The sequence below is a fragment of the Candida tropicalis genome (genome assembly GCF_000006335.3).
Source record: "Candida tropicalis MYA-3404 genomic scaffold supercont3.6, whole genome shotgun sequence".
In the NCBI taxonomy this organism is placed as follows: Eukaryota; Fungi; Ascomycota; class Pichiomycetes; order Serinales; family Debaryomycetaceae; genus Candida; species Candida tropicalis.
In genome coordinates, this window is record NW_003020058.1 from 139,620 (window position 1) to 153,602 (window position 13,983).

Consider the following 13,983-nt stretch of genomic DNA (forward strand, 5'->3'; position numbering starts at 1 on the left):
CTTGGTCTTTGTAATCAATTTTGTGGTTTGGCTTACGGCAGTATCATCAAAAAAAAAAAATACTCCACATAGACAGATAAAGCATCGATAAAGAAATCGATTATCATAGTAGTCAAGAAAAAAAAAACATCACGCCAGACCAAGTGAACAACCGTTAATTTGAAACACATTAAAGAAGTGGGAACTTTTGATATATGTTAAAGAATTATTTGTAGATTCTAAAATATACTTTACAGTTTTATGACATTGAGCATTATTCTTCCTCCGCATTTTACTGAAAAATAAAAAGTAAAAAATTTATAACCGATCGGCAGTAAATCAAATAAAAATTCGTGATCCAAACCATGTGACGTAAAATCATGCTATACGCGACACGTGATGCAGGTCGTGCGAAGAATCTAATAGTTTGATCACTTTTTTCGTTTGATAGTTTCTTATTTTTTTTTGCTACTCCAGAAAGAACAAGTATCAAAAACGTCAACAAAAAAAAATCAGTATATCATTCCATTTAACAGACAACAACATTCAAGAAGCAGGGATACATACGACTTTCCTCTTTTTATTATTGTTATTCAATTGTTTTATTAGAAAGATAAATAAATCAATTTCTGATTTGTTGTCCTGTTTACTTTTACATATTTGTTTTCCATTATATTATACCTTTTTTGCATTTAATTTGCATATCAAATTTGATCTTACGGGGACCCCTTTTTTGAAAAAAAAAAAAAGAGAACACTTCTATTTGCTGCCCCTTCCTACAACCCCTAGACTAATTGATTCCTTGTTTTGCTTCAATTATAAGTGCAAAACTTCATTTTGATTGTATTATATAAATATTTCTGCTTATGTCTTTTTCGTTTGGACTTGGAAAAATAACTAGAGGCAATTCAACTTATAAAGACAAACCGACTGGAAGTACATTACCACTATATTATAAAGATAAACCATCATCTTCATCTCGACTTCATCCTGCATCAACTTCATCAAAACATAAGAAACATATTGTTATGCTATTAAAAGGGTTCATTTATTCAATGTTATTATACGCAGTATATTACTTTGCAGCTAATTTAGGTGGATCCTATTTCTTTAACATTCCAGGCGGTCAATCCAAATGGCAAAGGGCTCAGAATGAAGTCCGTAAAGCCATGTTGGATTCTTGGCACACTTATGAGAAATTTGGATGGGGGTATGATGTTTACCATCCAATTATTGAACAAGGTGAAAATATGGGTCCAAAACCTTTGGGCTGGATGATTGTTGATTCTTTAGATACATTAATGATTATGGATTGTAATGAAGAAGTTGAACGTGCTAAAGTTTGGATTAGAGACGAATTAGATTACAATTTTGATTATAAGGTGAATACATTTGAAACTACTATTAGAATGCTTGGTGGTTTGTTGTCTGGATTTGCTTTGAGTAAAGATGATGTTTATTTGGACAAAGCGGTTCAATTGGCAAACTCTTTGGGAGGTGCATATGATACACCAAGTGGTATTCCATACCTGTCAGTTAATTTGAAATCGGGTAAAGGAATCAAGAACCATGTTGACAATGGTGCCTCATCAACAGCTGAGGCAGCTACTGTTCAATTGGAAATGAAGTATTTGGCTAAATTGACTGGTGAAACTTTGTGGTGGAACATGGCTGAAAAGGTGATGCAGGCTTTGGAAGCAAATAAGCCTGAAGACGGTTTAGCTCCAATTTATGTTAATCCTGACACGGGTAAGTTCCAAGGTAGACTAATTAGATTGGGATCCCGTGGCGACTCTTACTATGAATATTTGTTGAAGCAATACTTGCAAACAAACAACAATGAACCAATATATTGGGACATGTATAGAGAATCTGTTGAAGGTGTTAAGAAGCATCTTGTTAGAAAATCAGAACCTTCAGGATTAACATTTATTGGTGAATTAGAAAGAGGTATTGGCGGTAAGTTTTCTCCTAAAATGGATCACTTGGTTTGTTTCTACGGTGGATTATTGGCTCTTGGTGCTACTGATGGTTTGCCATTGGAAGAAGCCAAGAAGTTGAAGTCATGGAACGCGGACCGAGAATCTGACTTCAAATTGGGTGAAGAATTGACGTATACCTGTTATAAGATGTATCATGATGTCTCTCCTACAGGATTGTCTCCAGAAATTGTTGTTTTCAATGAAGATTCTACAAAATCAAAGGATTTCACTATAAAGCCTAATGACAGACACAATTTGCAACGTCCAGAAACTGTTGAATCATTATTTATTCTTTATAGATTAACTGGTGACAAGAAGTACCGTGAAATGGGTTATGAAATCTTTAAGAATTTCATGAAATACACCAAGATCGTCAATGCCGATGGAGATGTCTCATTCTCGTCAATTGGTGATGTCACATCATTAGGATCCAAGGGATCTCCTAAGTTTAAGGATAACACTGAGTCATTCTGGTGGGCTGAAACATTGAAGTATTTGTATCTTTTGTTTGATGACGAGAATAAGATTCCATTAACTGAATATGTGTTCAATACTGAGGCACATCCATTACCTAAATTCGACACCAATGAGCATTTGAAGACTGGATGGAGAAGAAAGATTGATGAAAACAAAGAACCAAAAATGATGGAATCTAAAGTTGCCATTGACAAGAATCATCCACCAGAAGCACAACCAGTTGATAAATCTGCAGAACAAGAAGCTAAAGAGGCGTTAGAAAAAAACCCAGAATTGGCTAAAGATGAAGATATAAATGAAAAGAAAAAGAAATTAGATGAAATGATGGATGTTTTGTCATAGTCTTATTTGTTGTATATGTTTATAGTTATAGTTACTGTATTGATTTTGTATTTTCATATCTCATGTACTTCTCTATTTATCACGTGTATTAACCACGTGAATTTTGCACCTTTTGCATTTATTATTATTAATAATCCTGGGATTGTTTGCTTCATTAAGAGCGAGAACAAAAAAGAGAAAAAAAAATCTTTGTGTGTCCAATGACGTAAACCATTTCAACGAAAGCCAAAAAAAAAGTAAACAATTTTTTTTTTTACTTTCCACTTTCTTTTTCTTTTTTGTTTATTTGCTGCCGTTTGGGGGAATACAAGCGATAAACAATCACTACTGAACTCCAGGATATATAATTTTTTGGGTAATCATACAATAAGAGCCAGCTAAGATCTGTGTTTTGATTATTAGATCCCTCTACTTTTTGTTTATTAAAGTTTATATTTAACGATCTTGTATTTTTGGAGTTACAGAATTCGACATTACGATATTTTGATTGGCTCATCTGCATTTTTAATTTTTTTTTTATTATTATTACTACTCCCTTCATTGATTACTAAGAACCAAGGAAAGAAGGAAGCAAAAAAATCAGAAACTTTTTTTTTCAGATTCTCAAAGTGTGCATTTTCCCTTGTTGTATTTTCTAATTTAATGCACCCTTATTGATAGTTGTTCAATATATCAAGCAGATCATTAGATTTCATACAGGAATATCATCAAAAGAGTTTTAAGATAAGCAGGATTAAGAAAATTAGAGTTGACTACCAACTTGTACCTCATATCATTCGTATAATATTTCAAGACGTGATTGTTTTGTTTTGATTTTTTATTTTTTTTTGTTCAACAAACAGATTTTAATATGTCCAGTGACGTAAGTAAAAAATTTTTCTACCATTCAATTTTTTTTTTTTATGTTTAATCTTTTTTGTTATCTTTTAACATAGATTACATAAATCCATTAGACATAGGTCCCATATTTCAAAATACTAACTAATAATTATGATTCAGCATAAATCCAAGTTTGATTTGGAACCAAACCCATTCGAGCGTTCATTTGCCACTAAAGAGTCTTCGAGTTTGTCCTTGAATGAGCTCGCCAATGACACTACAACCAACAACAATAATGATACTAACTCCGAAATAAATAGTATTGCCAGTACCAGTGCCATATCGTCCTCGACAAAGAATAATGGAAACTCGAGTAACAAGCATAATTTGCACATTCCAAATATATCCACAATCAACCAACAATCAAGCGACGGTGGAAGTGGGAAACTACCAGGTATTACACCGCCGCTATTTACCCCTGGCGGAAGAAGGTTACCTCCAATCGGATTATCTCCTGGTGGAAGCACTGCTAAACAATATACGAGTGGACTGAGTAATGGTAGCTTGACAAACAATCCCGATTCTAGCTTATGGCCCAATTTCATTGGCAATCAAAATCTGCAAGGTCCACAGCTGCAACTGCAACAGAATTTTAGTCAGTTGTTATCAGGCATTCGAAAGACTGGTTTAACTCCAAACGAATCAAATTTACGACTGGGTTTGACTCCTGGTGGTTTGGGTGGTTTTGGATTTGGTAGTCATTTAGCTCCAGGATTGTCAACTCCTAGTGCGTTGTTAAATGGACCAATTACTCCAGGGTTGTCTAGTTTGTTAGGTATTCCAGCAAACTCTTCTCAACCGGTTTCTATGAATTCTAACACTTCCTTACCTCTCCAACAACCACAACAACCACAACCACTTCCACAGCCACTTCCACAACTGCAACAACCAATAGTTGGACCACAGCAAGCTCATATTCCTGGTCAACTTATGCAACCACCATCACAACAACAACTGATTCCACAACAAACTCAAGAAATCACAAATATTCCAAATGTACCAACAACTAATCAAGATGTTTCTGCACCTTCTACCACAGTACCAGCTGCACCACAAATTGCTCAACAATTACCTCAACAACAACAACAACCAGGAGTGATACATACAATTCCTGAAAACCCAGTCGGGTCATTCCCTATATCAAGTGAACAAGAAACCGTTAAAAGTTCATCTGTTCCTGTTGCACCTGTTACATCATCTAATAGTATAAATCAAGACAATGCGTCTACATCTCCTCCAGCTACAACAACAAGAAAGAGAAAAAGCTCTGTCAAACTGGTTGAAGAACCTCTGGCAACTAAAAAGCCTAGAACTATAAAGTCCAAGAAGAAAGAACCAAAAGCTAAGTTAAAGGCAGAACCTGAATCAGAACCTGTTACTCAAGAACAGCCAGAGCAACAACCATCGAAAGACGATGATGATAAATCTGAAGATAAGGAGGAAGCTAAATTAGGAAAAGGCAGGGGTAAGAGGAAAACAGCTAATGATGAAGAGAAGAGAAAGAATTTTCTTGAACGAAACAGAGTTGCAGCTTCTAAATGTCGTCAACGTAAGAAACAGTTGATTCAAAAGATGGAAGATGAGTTAGCATTTTATCTGACTGGATATAGAGAGTTATCGGCACAAGTTGCTCAATTAAGAAGCCAGTTGATGACGTTAAAGAATGTTATATCTGGACATAAAGATTGTGGGATGTTTATTCAATACATTGGTGGCTTCAATGCATTAAATGAACTTTTGCAGCAAGCTGATTTTGCCACCCAAGTTACTGAAGGTGCACATACAAATATGACATCTATGCCATCTACTATTCCTACTACTTTGAATAATGTCCCACTAGCAGCAGGGGCTTCCACCACTGCAGCACCACCGCCGCCACAGGCTGTTACTAGTGCTGAAGACAGTAACACTGACAATCCACCATCTGCACCAACAAGCACCATGGCACCACCTTTGCCAATTAGTGTTAATGGTGATCATGATTCGACACAGTCAAATACAAGAAATGCAACTCCAGAAGTCTCTTTTGGTCAACAACAACAACAACATAATAGCAGACCAGTTAGTGTGGTTAACAATGCCGGAACAACCATAACTTCGCATCATAGTTTGACAGACTTGCCTGCGGCTGCATCTGCAGCCATGGGAAGTAATGTAGGAGTTTATGGAAATAATAACCGAGTTGACAGTGGAGATGGTGGTAATAATGGCAGAGATTTAAGAGCCATTAGTAGCATGTCTAATTTAGCGGCCATGAATTCTAATAATGGAGCAGCAAACACAGCCACCACAGTTGCGCCATTTTGAACTAAACTTGACATGCTGTTGTTATTCATATAATTTGTGTGATTACTTATATTTATAGAACTTTTATTATTATTTAATTATTAGTATACTTTTAATGTACTTTGTATTTAATATTTTGTTTAAGTTTTTGAATATCAGACAGTAGAGGAAAATATTTAAGGGCAGCTAGGTACATTTGTCATTTATCCTGAATACGTAAGTAATAAAGAATTAACTGGTCTCTGTATGGCTAGTATTTCATGCATTAAGACGAAGATCGGTGACTTAAGTGAATAAAAATAACCCAACAATAAAAAAATACACATAACCCTCGATGATCAATATATTTAAAGATTTACAGTTGACATATTGAAATTTTCTTACTGTCTTTTTTTTTTTTTAGTTTTGGCATTCTTGATGTATTAGTTTTTGTGATAAGGCACAATTTTACTATCTTGGGGAAGGAAGATGGGGGGTCAATGGAGAATGTAAAATCAATGAACAAATATATTAGTTGAAAATATTAATGAGAAAGAGAGAATTTTAAAGATCATATAAAATTCACATTAGAATAAATGAAATTGAAAGTACATGAATTGATTAATTATAATCAATTAATGAACATGAACATGAAAGTGATGAGTATTGTTGTGTTCTTTTTTATATATATATTTTTTTTTGTTTGAAATTTGTATGATTTTCAATGTAATTTATAATATACAATTTTGCAGTCTACAATTTTATTCATTCATCGTCAATGCAAGAATTATTCAGTTGTATTGACTCATGTAATTAAAACACAAAAAAGGCGGTTTTTCACAATCATGAACGAGTTTACAATTGACAAGTGTAATTTAATTACATTTCTTAGTTAAATTAATGGATTATTTGGTTATGCAGTTATCTAGATTATGTTCTTCTATTTTACATTTACACATGATTGAATAGTAAAGGTCTCCTTTTTTCTTTCTTTTAGAGATTATATTCTTTTTGGATAACTTAACACAACGATTAGATTATCTATAACCATTTTTGTTACTGCTGGTCATCAGTTTCAATCATTCACTGGGCAAACAATTATTTATAAAAAAGAAAAAAAAAAACATGATCGATCCAACACTAATTTGAACGCGATTCTAGACCTTTATAATCATATCAACAACCCTCTCATCAGTTTAAATAAAAGAGACGCGTCTTGAATCCATCATAATTAAGTGTTTTGCATTGGAATCTGAATCCATAAAAAAAAAAAAACTTGTGGCTTTGAAAAATTATTGTTTCGTTTTGTTTTCTTTGTAATTCTCCATAGAAATAAACGGTTGCGTAGAGAGAAACAAAAAAAAGGGGTCGTGTATTTGTGGTTGCACATTATGTTGAGAAACAAACCGTGCGTACCTTTTTATTTACCAAACAACCAAATTAGGAAAGATCTCCCATCAAATACTCGAAAAACAAAAACAAAAACAATAACAATAACCGACAAATAAAAATTACAAGAGGTGAAGAAAGAACTTTGACTTTTAATGAGTTCTGTACTTCAATGGAGTTGCAAAGAATCTTTCACTCTAGGCTAATTGTTTCTTCTTCTAGTTGTAATTGTAGTGAAGATGGGCATGCACTCATTCTACAAAGGAGAAATACGTTTTTTTTTTTCAACAAAACGCACACGACAATGCTACAGACGATGCAAAAATTTCATTTTATAAACAACTACCAAGAGTGCCCTATTTAACATTCCTTTATCATGAGGAATTAGGACAACTCATATGTTATTTAATTGACCAGTGAATAAAGCTACTGATAGATAGATAGATAGAAAGAAAGATAAAACAATTACAAAAAATAAAAGATTGACAATACAAATGAATATAATGGGACGCGATACACCAAAAAGATTGACATTACACCTTTAAACATTGAAGTATTGGGTGTACATTTACATATAAATAAATTACTTTTTGGGATTAAACAAAATATAACCAAATCTCAAATGGTTAAGAAACACACACATGCTCATATATAACCCCATATACATTTCAATGTCTAAAACAAATATAATTGTCATTTGTAATATGTGATTCACATAATAAATTTGACTAATTTATTTGATCAGTTTCATGAATGCCAAAAATAAAAAGTTCGTGTTTTTTTTTTTTGGCTTCCTTTTTTTTCATCTCGTTTCCCTTTTGATTTTTTTTTTTTTTCTTTCTTTTACAAATACAATTTATTAATTACAAGATTACTTTTCTTCTACTTCTTCTTTCTTATACAACAACTATATAACCAACGGGTTGCTAATCATTGTTTTTTTTTTTGTTTCCCTTCTGGTTTTGTATTGATCTTGAGGTTGTACAAATCATTTTATCAATCATAAAACCATTTCTCATTCTCGAACTCAGCCTATAAACTAGCACTACCACTTGAGATCAGGCTTATCCTTCCAGACAACAGACCTATTCCGGATTACTATTTTACTATTGCCAACTTTATTCACACTCCTTTTCTTTATCACGCTTCAACTTTTCATGTACTTTTAATAATATTTGAATATTATCATAATGCCAAAAACCAGACATCAAGATTTAAATCTACCAAAATTACCAACTACTGGTGGGGGTAATAAAAACTACCGGTCTTTATTATCACCTACTTCAAATACTATAACTGATGCCGGGATCATGAAATCAGATCAGTTTACTAGAAAAAATTTAAAATCAATTGTACATATAATCACTCAAGAGTTGAAGAAAAGAGGTACCAAAACCCCTCATATTTTTCTACCTTTTAGATCCAAAATAAATGATGAAAAATTGGAATTATTCTTATCTTCAATTGCTCCAAAAGGTGAATTGAAAAATAACGATGAAAATTATTTATACCATATATGTTCTAAAACTGATGAATTTACTTTAATTTGTGGTTTAAAATTTTTCTGGTCAAGATTACCACATAATGAAGTTATCGGCTGGGATATTTATCTTGAATTTAAACGTCGTGAAAAGGAAAAAGGATATCCTAAGAATGCATTTTTAACAATAATGCCAAAATGTTTATCATCTCCTGCTCATGCATCAATTGTTTATGATTTCTTGGATTTAATTTTAAGCGTAACTTCAAATTCTCAATTTAATTATTTAAGTGGAAGAAAAATCAGTAAAATGGCAAGTGTTTGGGCATTTAGTTGCAAAAAACAAATTTTAAATACTCCATTTTATGATGCCACTGAAGAACATCCAGAAACCAATTTCATTGAAGGAGTTGACTCTTGGAAAAAATCAACCAATGCGTTATTTCATTTGGTATTGGCATTTTTAAGATCAATGTTACCTGAAACAAATACTGAAACATTAAAGATTCCTAAAACTTTACAATCTTTATTGGTTACCACTCAATATCCTCCTTCAAGTGAACATGAATCAGACAGAGGTTTATTAAGAAATTTCATTACTATTCCTTGTGTTTGTGTTTCTACAACCCAACCTTCTAATAATCCATATGAATTGATCAGTAAAGTTAGACACAGTTTAAAGTTTGATAAAAAAGATGATTTCTTATCAATTGAAAACTACACCATATTGAAAAATTTATTCACTAAAAAAGGAACATATGAAATTGTCAATTCATTAACTGATGAATCCAAACGAATACTATCTAGAATTTCCGCAGAACCAATCACATCCAAATATAATTTGATACCTGGATGGGATGCATCAAAAATTGAGGTTGATTCTGATATTCCACTATTTTCTGAGATCACTATCAAAGATGTAGCAATTCAAGATTATTATATTTGGACTTGGTTATCTACTTTAAGTAGTGATCAACCTTCAATATCTAAACAAATTTTTGGACGTTCAATAGTTGTTGAAGCAGAAGTTTTAGGATTTCAAAAATGGATTGTAATTACTGAAAAAACATTGAGTTCAGAAGGATACTTGCAAAGATTTAATTTAGATAGAAGAATGTTAAGCAAGCAACATAGAAGACAAATATCTATGGAAGAATATAAAGATGTCCCATTGCCACCACTACCTTCAAAGACCATGGAAATTCCTGTACCCAAAAACAACAACATCAAACCCACTACCAATACACATAGTTCAACGGGATCTTCATCCTCTGAATCAGAGAAAAATTCATTTCAGTCCAAAGAAACAGGGTATAATAAACATAATCTGGATGATACTACTGCAACATCTTCTAGAAATTCTCCAACACCACCACCGCCACCGCCACCAAAAGTTGATAGAGAATCCGAGTTGTTTGATAAGCTGTTTAGTGATGAATTTAGTTATATTTACCCATCATCAGTAACATCAGATCTCATACGTGAACATGATGAACATATCAATAATCAACAGCAAAGAAATCAAGTGCCACATGAAGATGATAATTTTATATCTTCAAGGGAGTTACATTCTGCTGTATCAAGATTCACTAAATTAACGACAGCCGATGTTATTCCAACAAGACATAATCCTGTTTCTAGAAAGGCTCCACCTTCATTAGATCCATATACAAGTACACCAAGATCATTGGATCTGATTTCAAATAACAGACAATCAGGAACACCAGATAATACATTCTCACCATCTAAAAGTGATAATAATACTATTGATACATTGAAAGAAGATAAATATTATGAACCATTTGATGTTTACCATCCTGAATTAGAAGAAGAAAAACCTGGAAATACATCACTTGAACCGTTTGATAATTATTATGTTCCATTTGAATCTCCATCGGTTGGAAAATTACAACCTCCACAAACCACTAGTCCAGTACAACGTAGACTTCCACCTTTAGATGCTGCTGGTAATTCTGGTGAAGACACTATAGTCCAACATGATCATGGCCACGATAGTGAAGAAGCAGAAGAAGATGAGGATGACGAAGAAGAAGAGAAAGAGGAGGAAGACGATTATAATGAAACCGATGAAGAAGAAATCAGACTTCGAAAGGAAGAAAAGAAACGTAGACACAAGGAAAAGAAGAAGAAATTAGCTAAACAAGCTGAAGCGGCACAATTAGCAGCAGCACAAGCAGCTGGATTTCCATTTGCTATTTTACCTTCTAATGTTCCACCACCACCTATGCCAGGTGCACCTATATCACCCACTAAAAAGAAAAATAGAGATCCTTCATCATCACCAAAGAAGAACAAGAACAACCAGGAAAAGGAGGAAGATGGTTCATCTACATCATCATCTACAGAACAGAAAACTCCAAAGAAGAAATCACCAAAGAAAATCAAGAGAACACCAGTTGATCAAAGCAAGCCATTGCCAACACCAGGAGATGGTCAATTTGAAAGAGATAATGTTGATGAACAAGCAATTGATCATTCACCAATGCCTGGAAGTGTTTCAGTACCTGATCTTTCACCGCCAAAACCAAATATGATTATGAATTCACCAAGTATGGGATTTGTCAGTTCTCCAAAATTACCACCATCAAATATACCAGGGTTACATTCAGCTGAACTGTTGGTTGCACCTAAAGAGCAGTACAATCTTTTTATTTCTCAACATCCACCAAATATGCCAAATAGACCAGATTCACCAGCACATCCATATTTCATGCAAGATGAAAAACGCAGTAAAGATCATTTAATACCACCTACAATGATGCTTAATGACACTAATAAGATTTCTGAAACAAATACTCCAATTAAAAGTAACAAGAAACCACCAACTAATGCTCCAACACCAACTGTTTTCAATGCAACTCCACCAATGGCACATGCACAATTATCAACAGCTCCTGCTCCTGCTCCTACTCCCCATCCTAATCTTCATCAGCAACCAAGTGGTTATAATCCATCTCCATCACCTATGATGAAACCAGGTTATTATAATCAACAACCACCTGGTGCACCACATCTGTATCATCCTCCACATCCACAACATTTCCAACCAGCACCACCTCAACCGCAATATATGCCAAGACCGGCTCATCCCCCTCAACAACAACAACAACCATATTCTCCACAACCAATGGGATATGGAGGATATCAACAGCCAACACATCCTTATCAACCACAATATGCACCACAAATGCAATATCAATATTATCAACAACCACAAGCGCCAATGATGATGATGATGCAAGGTCAGGGAGGAAATATGCCAATGATGATGAATGGAAATTCACGAATGATGGGAGGAGGCGTAGGAGGACAAATCCCACATACTCATAAGAGTGATCAAATGATAAATATGGTACCTATGGGAGCTAAACATAATAAGAATCAAACTACAAATAAAGCTAATTTAAGAAACGCATTTGTTCAAGGAAGTTTTGGTATTTAAAAGAGAGATGATTAATATTTAAGGTTGAACAAAACTAGTGGGGGTTAGTTAATTTCTGAGTATATTATATAAAATGTATTATTAAATAGGACAATTCAATAACTAGGGTATATTCATTCATCAATTGATGTAATCGTAAATTGGTTTAAGCATCTTACAATATATTCAATATTAAATCATGTGCTAAATGAGACAAAATATAAATTTAGCTTTATAAATAAACTTAAGAAAAAGATGATAACGTTGAAAAAAAAAATCAACCAATCATGATAGAGTCTAATATTTTCTTATCACACAAAATATATAATTTAAGGAACAATTTTGATTGACATAGCCATGAAGAATATCCATGGATCAAAAAAAAAAAAATTATTCACTTACAACAACGACAACAACCATTGAAATACAACACAAATATGAGATTAGACATATTGTAAGTAGAGTCTATTATATTAATAATCCGGGGATATGTACTATTTAAAGAAAAAAAAAATTGCAAAATACTCATTACGAAACCTTACGGTTTGTTAAAACTGAAAGATAAATAAATAATAATAATAACAATAGGGGATAACAGTTTTTGAAAGGATGTTGAAAGTTAATCAATTGATGCATATTCGGGTATTATGGTTGGTTTAAAACTCCGATGATACATAATCAATAATGATTTTAGACCAGATATATAGAAAAGAAGTCAAAAAAAAGAGAGTATTGTTTTGTAAGTTGATATTTCCTTGACCCGATGGTTGATTCTTTCATTAAGTTACATAAGATATTTCTTACTTCCTGTTTATGCATATATTAGTCATATTATTCTTTTTTTTTCATTTTTCATGCACACTAATCTCCATATTTCATCATCAATAATTAAGCATGTATATATAAAAAAACTCCGAAGAATTTATATTGATTGTATTGATAGACACATGTGTCACATAAATTTCTTCAATTCTCAATTGAATTATTATCCGAATGATGTCAAGAGGGGGAGTAATTGAACTTTCACTTGAACAATCTGTATAATTTCTTTTCTAAAATATGTAATTACAAAAGAATAGATATTTTTTTTTTGTTTTGTTTTTTAAGAGATTTATATTACATGATTATGATAGAAATTATATCTACATAAAGAGACGGAATAGGATAAACGCTTGTCAATATTTGCAATTAAATATCCTTGGATAAACCATCTCTTTAACTCCTTAGTAACAATACCTGAGAACAATAGATGTTGTAATAAGGTTTGTCTTATAATAGTATGTTTTGCTTAGCTTTAGATTACAAGATTACTGGTCTACCCGTTTTTGTAGATGAAGGATAAACGGAAGTTATGCTTTATCAAGTGACTCAGTTGTGTGTTTTTGTCGTGTAAATCATGACTAAAAAAAACAAAAAGTGAACGAAGTATTGATAAGGACACGCCCTAACGAATCATTGATTCATTTATAAGATAAAAACTGAACAACAAAGAATAATCTGCGACATCTAAATGAAGTGAAATGAAACAAGTGAAAAAAAAGGAAGTAAGGAAGGTGTTTTTAAGCAACAAAAAAAAATCAGACGATTAAGAAAGAGTTGATTAAAAAAGAAAAAGAAAGAAAGAAAGAAAGCAAAAAAAAAAGGAGTGCTGAATTGAATTCATACAAATGATGTAATAAAATAAAAACTCAGTTTGAGATTTTATGTGTGTAAATATTTTCAACGTCTTTGTGATTCCATTGCCCCAC

General features: G+C 32.9%; 3 protein-coding genes across 3 annotated transcripts; all 3 read left to right on the top strand. All coding sequences in view use genetic code 12, as the record gives it.

Annotated features, from left to right (window-relative positions):
* Positions 1-845: 845 nt before the first annotated feature.
* MNS1 (mannosyl-oligosaccharide 1,2-alpha-mannosidase) lies at positions 846-2,780 on the top strand (the record flags this gene model as incomplete). Its single annotated transcript, XM_002550008.1, has 1 exon — positions 846-2,780. The coding sequence occupies one exon, from the start codon at positions 846-848 to the stop codon at positions 2,778-2,780; it is 1,935 nt and encodes a 644-aa protein (XP_002550054.1).
* A 990-nt stretch (positions 2,781-3,770) lies between these two features.
* On the top strand, positions 3,771-5,966 carry SKO1 (Sko1p; the record flags this gene model as incomplete). Its single annotated transcript, XM_002550009.1, has 1 exon — positions 3,771-5,966. One exon carries the CDS (start codon positions 3,771-3,773, stop codon positions 5,964-5,966), a length of 2,196 nt encoding a protein of 731 aa, XP_002550055.1.
* Positions 5,967-8,503: 2,537 nt separating this feature from the next.
* On the top strand, positions 8,504-12,256 carry MSB1 (Msb1p; the record flags this gene model as incomplete). Its single annotated transcript, XM_002550010.1, has 1 exon — positions 8,504-12,256. One exon carries the CDS (start codon positions 8,504-8,506, stop codon positions 12,254-12,256), a length of 3,753 nt encoding a protein of 1,250 aa, XP_002550056.1.
* Positions 12,257-13,983: the final 1,727 nt, after the last annotated feature.